Raw genomic sequence first — 6,874 nt, 5'->3', positions numbered from 1 at the left:
TTAGAAGTCGCTGCTCCATTTTAGCTATATGGTAACAAAACAATGGCAAACTTGCTTCGTCTCTATCTCGATATTATGTAGCTGCTACTTTTATTTATTTATATTATGATAAGGCACACGTGTATATTATCGTCAAATATAATTTGTGCGCGAAAAGTTGAATCGGATGTAACTTAAGTTTTTTGTACATTATCATCGTCTAAAATTTATCTGTACAAATCTAGGAATGCCTTTTGACTTGATTTCATTACCCGACATAAATATTGTAATAGAACAAATTGTCGACTAGAATCGTTAGTTTTCGTAAAGAAAACTGTAAAAAATAATTACCTTTTTTTTTTATTCCTTATTCATGAATAATTTAACTCAAGATTAATTATTCTTCTCAGCTGTCTTTTTAAAATCGTTGAAAAATTCGCAGTTTTGTCTTATTGTTTATAGATAATCTTATATTTTATATTATATAATTATGTGTGTTTAATGCAAATTCTCGCGAAGATGTTTTAATTGAGATGGATTCAGTTTAGTATGCGAGATTATATAATTGCTGATTTATTTTAAGTTGAACAATATGAGTGCTGCGATGGGTGGCAAAACACCGCACGAATCACCGCTTAGTCTATAATATTACAAACTTGTCAATATAATTTCTCGAATAAATTCGCGTCACAATTAGTTCAACTAATCAATTATATAATTAACTTCCACGACAGCGGAGAATAAATTTCACGATAGCGAATATAATTTTGGCTTCACACTACAGCGATTCTGAGCGACTTCTCTTTCTCTAGACGTCTCGACACACACACACAATTCTCAACTTGTTCCCCTTTATAATTCTTCCGTACTAAGGGATCTCTCCCACCCTACCTGTAGTGAGCGCGTGATTCACAGGTGATCGTCGCATGGTATATCGAATGATTGTAATTTCAGCTCTATGTTCCAACATTCCGCCCACCATTAATTGATTAATTAATCCCTTCAAAGTAGGTTACTTCTCAGAGATCGGGAGCTTGCACAATTTGTTTATCGCTCTTTTATAGGTACCACTGGCCGTCTGCAGTGTAACAATTCGTACCTTGTTATCCTTTCCCTTATGTAGTTCGATTATTCTTCCTAACTTCCACCTTAGTGGCGGCGCGTTATTATCTTGTATTAGCACGACATCGTCTATATTTAAATTAATTTGCTCGCGAGTCCACTTTGCTCGGCCCTGCAGGGATGTCAAATATTCTTTGCTCCATCGTTTCCAAAAATCTTGAGCAATTTTTTGAACGATCCGCCAACGATCGAGGCGATTTGTGGGTACCTCTGTTATATCGATATCAGGGAGAGCAGTCAAGGGACCACCAATTAAAAAGTGCCCCGGCGTGAGCGGTTGCGGGTCCGCGGCTGTTGACGGTAATTGACAAATCGGACGTGAATTTAGACACGCCTCGACCTGAGTCAATACGGTACTCAGCTCCTCGAAGGTTAACAAACTCTCGCCTATAACACGTTTCAAGTGGAATTTGCAGGATTTTACGCCTGCCTCCCATAATCCTCCCATGTGAGGAGACGCCGGCGGAATGAACCTCCACTCAATCTTATTCGGTATGCAAAATATCTCATTTAGATTCCGCTCTTCTCTTTCGAGCAAATCATACATCTCTCGAATCTCATTGTGCGCTCCGACGAAATTTGTTGCGTTATCGCTATAAATGCGTTGAGGATAGCCTCGACGTCCGGCAAATCGTCTAAGAGCGGCTATAAAGGATGCCGAACTCAGATCGCTAACAGTCTCGAGGTGGACTGCCTTAGTTGTAAAACAGACGAATAACGAGATGTATGATTTGCTCGTTTTTCTACCTCGACCCCGATTGAGTAGAGTCGTAATCGGTCCGGCAAAGTCGACTCCGGTAACAAAGAATGGTCGATTCGGCGTCACACGGTCCGCGGGCAATTGCCCCATGATTTGTGATGACGTTCTTGGTTTGTTTTTAAAGCAAATTACGCATCTATGTACAATTCTTCTAGCAATGCTCTTTCCCCTTAACGGCCAATAATTCTCTCGAATAGAATATAGCAGTGATTGAGGGCCGATATGTAATAATCGATGGTGTTCTCTTTCGAATAGCAATTGTGTAAATCTGCTATCCGATGGCAGAATGATCGGATGTTTATTTTCAAACGTCAAATTTGAATTTTGAATTCTACCGCCCACCCTAAGGAGTCCCTTTTTGTCAACGAAGGGATTGAGTGCTCGTAGATTGCTGCTACTTCGAAGCCGTTTGCCCGCTCGCAGATTCGCCATTATTTCCGAGAAACTAAATTCCTGCACCGCTGATATTAACACTCGATGCGCGCGGCAAACTTCTGCATTTGATAAATTTCCGACATTTCTCTTGTCGCGATCCGACCTGATGTTGTTCGCGAACCGAATGATCCATGCGACGATTCTTTCAACTCTCGACAGCGACGAGTTGTGATTTAATAATAACTCAATAATATGGTCTTCCTTGATAACACTCGCGAACACTCGCCCATGTGACCTTTGCTCGACTAGAATAGTTTTCTCGTCCTCCTCGGTGAGAGACGGTTGCGAACCGTGCCGCTCGAAACCCCCAAAACGCGACAACCAAATCGGTCCCTCCCACCAGATTTTATTCTGTTTCAAATTGTCCAAGCTAGTGCCTCTCGATACAAGATCCGCCGGGTTCTCGACGCCGTCCACGTGATGCCAATGCATCGATGGTAGGATCGACTGTATCTCGGCTACTCGATTTGAGATGAATGTTTTCTGCTGCGATGGATCGCCGGCGATCCATGCCAGCACTATAGTCGAATCACTCCATGCATGCACTTCATCCAACGCAATCTTGAGCGCTCTCTTTACGTTCTGAATTAATCTGACCAAGACAATAGCGCCGCATAACTCGAGCCTTGGCAGCGTGACTGTCCGGCTCTTGACTGGTGCCACTCGAGACTTAGAGCAGATCAAGGAAGAACTCGAATTATTGTCTTCATCAATTGCTTGCAAGTAAATGCAAGCTCCGTACGCTTTTAATGAGGCGTCACAAAATGCGTGTAGATTGAAGCGCACTGCACTGGAGCATCGAACAATTCTACGCGGGACTCGAATCGCGCCGACTCCCCGTAAATCCTCCATATACGCGTCCCACGCTCGACGGAGACTCTCAGTCAACGGTTCGTCCCACCCGAGATTTGATATCCATGTTGCTTGCATAATGAGCTTAGCTCGAACCACAATAGGACCGATCAATCCAAGCGGGTCAAACAGCCTCGAAATCGTTGACAAAACCTCGCGTTTCGTTGAGACCGAATCGACCATACACTCGACCGAAAACTGAAAGATGTCCATTTTCGGACACCAATTTAGACCTAGCGTCTTTATCGTACTCGCCTCGATCGCCAAAGCAGAAGATTCCCCTATCTGATCGATCGCTCGCAACCCTTTCATCACTCGCTCGCTGTTCGTCCGCCATTTATGCGCCTTGAATCCACCTTTGTCTAATAATGATTTTAATTGCGCTATCAATTCTATCGCTTCATCCTCGCAATCGACACCCGTGATAATGTCGTCGACGTACAAGTCGCTCAACAACGCTCTCGATGCCTCGCCAAATTCGCTCGATCCCTCATCCGCCAACTGCCGCACGCAACGAATGGCTAAGAAAGGAGCGCACGCCTGACCGTATGTTACGGTGTTCAATTTATATTCAGTTATTGGATCGCTCGGAGAAAATCGCCATAAAATTCTTTGATAATCGCGATCGTTTGGATGTATTAATATTTGTCTATACATTTTTTGAAGATCTGCGGTGACAGCTATGGCCGATAAACGAAAACGCATCACGATATCAATTATATTGTCTTGTAAAGTTGCTCCTACAAACAACGTATCGTTAAGCGAAATACCAGAGGTGGTTCTTGCCGACGCGTCAAATACGACTCGCAACTTCGTAGTTAGGCTTGATTCGCGAATCACGCCGTGATGCGGTAAATATATTGGATTTGATGCGACATCGTTCTCGTCAACCGCAGACATGTGATTCAAATCAATATATTCGCGCATAAATTCACAATATTGTTTACGAAATTCTGAACGTCCTTGGAGTTTGCGTTCTAAATGATTAAATCGTTTCACGGCGATATCTCTCGAACGACCCAACTGATCCTTGTTTTCCCGAAAGGGCAATCGAACTACAAATCGTCCGGACGCGTCTCGACCGGTGGTATTTACAAAATAATTCTCGCAGCATTGTTCTTCCTTTGATAATAGCGTGTTATTGCTTTTGTATTCTTCTAATTCCCAGAATCTCTTGATAGTCTCATCGATAGACAATTGCTGCGTCAACAGACACGTATGGTTGCTTGAAACTTGACGATTGGTCGTTCGATTGATAATTAGGTGCTGCGGTACCGGACCTGCCATTATCCACCCGAACTTTGTCTTTTGCAATGCAAGCAAATCGTCGCCTAGCTCGATCTTACCGTTATCCAGTAACTGAAAAAAGAATTCGCTTCCGATGAGCGCGTCAATATGACCGGGATTAAAGTACAATGGATCTGCCAACTTTAAATTTTTCGGGATTTTAAATTGAAATTCAGATACTTCGACCGTGAATGAAGGCAGTTTCTTTGTGATCTTTGGAACAACCAGACAATAAGAATTTAACTCAAAATTTGACGTACGCGATTTCAGTGAGACCCTGCAACCGTGAGTTATGACGCAACTCATACCATTCAATCCGCTTATATTTTCCCGATTGTTTTCCAATTTTATATTCAAGCGTTTACATGCTGCTGCCGTTATAAAGTTAAGCTCGCTAGCGCTATCCAACAATACCCGCAATGGAGATTCGCCGACATTCGTCTTTACGTTTACGATAGCCGTTGCCATCAAGACGCGCTTACGCTCGCAGTCGATTCGGGTATGATGACTCGATGATTCGATGTCGCCCGTTGTTGCTCCTCTCACGGCGTCCGTCATTGAGCAGAGGGTCGTGCTGGTGGATGCTTCCTCCGGATTCTCTGTCGAACTCCTCGGTGGGTTTGTTGGCGGGTTCCTGGTCGGGCCTCTCAGGTGACACAGCGTGTTGTGCCGCTCGCCGCATTCCTTGCAAGAGCCATACCTGCAAGATCTGGAATAGTGATCTGATCGAAAACAATTTAAACATAATTTTAGTCTTTTTATTTCTTTGATTCTGTCGTCGACAGCCAAACTCAAAAATTTCTTGCAGCTATAGAGAAGGTGATGTCCTTGACACAGATAGCATCTTTTCTCCGGAGTTGTCGTTGCCAGCGTCGCCCTGCCTCGCGACCTCGTATTCGAACCTCGCTGCTTGTTCGAAGCCTCCCTGTCGCCGACCCCGCTCCTCGATCCATTGATACTGCCGTCCGTTGCCGATCGCCGCAACATCTGACTCTGCCGCTGCAGAAACTCCATCATGGTCGTCGTCGTGATGTCCTCTTTGCTTTCGATGTGCTCCTCCCATCGCCTTCTGGTAACGTTGTCCAGATTTTTCTCGATAACGTATATGATTAATTCGCCCCACGAGTCCGTGGGGAGCTTCATTGATTGCAGCACTCGTATATGTTTCTGTATGTGATCGACGAGTTCCTGAATTGCGCTTGCAGATTCTTGTTTGATTCGCGGCAACTCGTCAATTAGGCATTGTATGTGTCGTCTTTTTATCCCTCTTTCGTCGTCATACCTCCTTTTTAATAGATCCCAGGCGATGACGTAATTGTGTTCAGAGATGTCAATCGCCTCGATTATTTTTGCCGCTGAACCGCTCAGAGATCCGACTAAATACTGGTGTTTCTGCACACCAGACAGCTCGCTATCGTGAATCAGCGTTTTGAATGTATCTGCATACCTCTTCCAATCCTCCACATTTCCGTCAAACGTCGGCAGCTTGATTAACGGTAATTTTACTTGAGCTTCTCGTACGGACGCGCTCGACCGCGTGCTCAATCTCTCTAGCAGTTGACCTTGTTGTTCCATGGTCCTAACTAGCGTATCATTGTCATTACGCTCAGTTAATTTCTGCATTAAAATCACCTGCTGCTCCAGAAATTGTTTCATCGTTGCATCATCAGTCCCGCTGCTTGCGCTTCCGCTTGACGGTCCTGCTGGAGATGGTTTGGTTCTTCCTAGTAACTGCAATAAATCTGCCTTTATGCTATAATAACGCTCGTCGAATTCGGCGTCCTCTGCTTCATCCCTTGAATCGGGCTCGTCTTGTAGTATAAAAAGTTGCTGTGATATATTGTGCGCCTTGGTGTGTATTTCCTCTAAGGACTGAAGTCGCGCTGTCAATTCCTCTGGTGTCAAGTTCGCATCTTTCTTGACCTTATTGATGAAATTTTTAATATTAGTCAATTTTCCCTTTAGATGAATCCGTTGTTTGCGAAGAATTTCGATGCTCATTTTGCTTATTGGATTGACTGCACTCGTTAATTATTACTTCACTGCGTTTCTGTATCACCGAAATCTCGGAATGATTGAGGACGATGAACACGACTGTCACGTCGCGATCACGTGAGTAAACACCTGCCGCGATCACTTGAGAAAAGGACACGTCGCGATCCCGTGAACAATCACCTGTTGTGATCACTCGAGAAAATACACGTCGCGATCACGTGAACAATCACACGTCGCGATCACGTGGGCAATCAATGATCAGAAAGACCGATCAAATGTACCACAGCTACAGCTAATTTCAATATTCTAAAATGTTCTCGTGTTAATAATTATATTGTTCAAGTCAATTATAAATTTACTAGTTGTCGTTAAAAATATTGTTTTTCGACCAACGTGTCTCTAACGCACTCAATCGATCGCGGCGATCACCTGCTCCGATACGCG

At 43.9% G+C, this 6,874-nt stretch overlaps 1 protein-coding gene across 1 annotated transcript; it reads right to left on the bottom strand.

Moving 5' to 3' along the window:
• Positions 1 to 991: 991 nt before the first annotated feature.
• On the bottom strand, positions 992 to 6,436 carry LOC145945593 (uncharacterized). Its single transcript, XM_083054651.1, has one exon. The coding sequence runs from the start codon at positions 6,434 to 6,436 to the stop codon at positions 992 to 994; it is 5,445 nt and encodes a 1,814-aa protein (XP_082910777.1).
• Positions 6,437 to 6,874: the final 438 nt, after the last annotated feature.

This window comes from Prenolepis imparis, unplaced genomic scaffold (assembly GCF_030444845.1).
Source record: "Prenolepis imparis isolate NDT839.2.m4 unplaced genomic scaffold, iyPreImpa1.0 SCAF_14, whole genome shotgun sequence".
NCBI lineage: Eukaryota > Metazoa > Arthropoda > Insecta > Hymenoptera > Formicidae > Prenolepis > Prenolepis imparis.
Note: the sequence above shows the minus strand (reverse complement) of the source record. Positions and strands in the feature narration are given on the sequence as shown.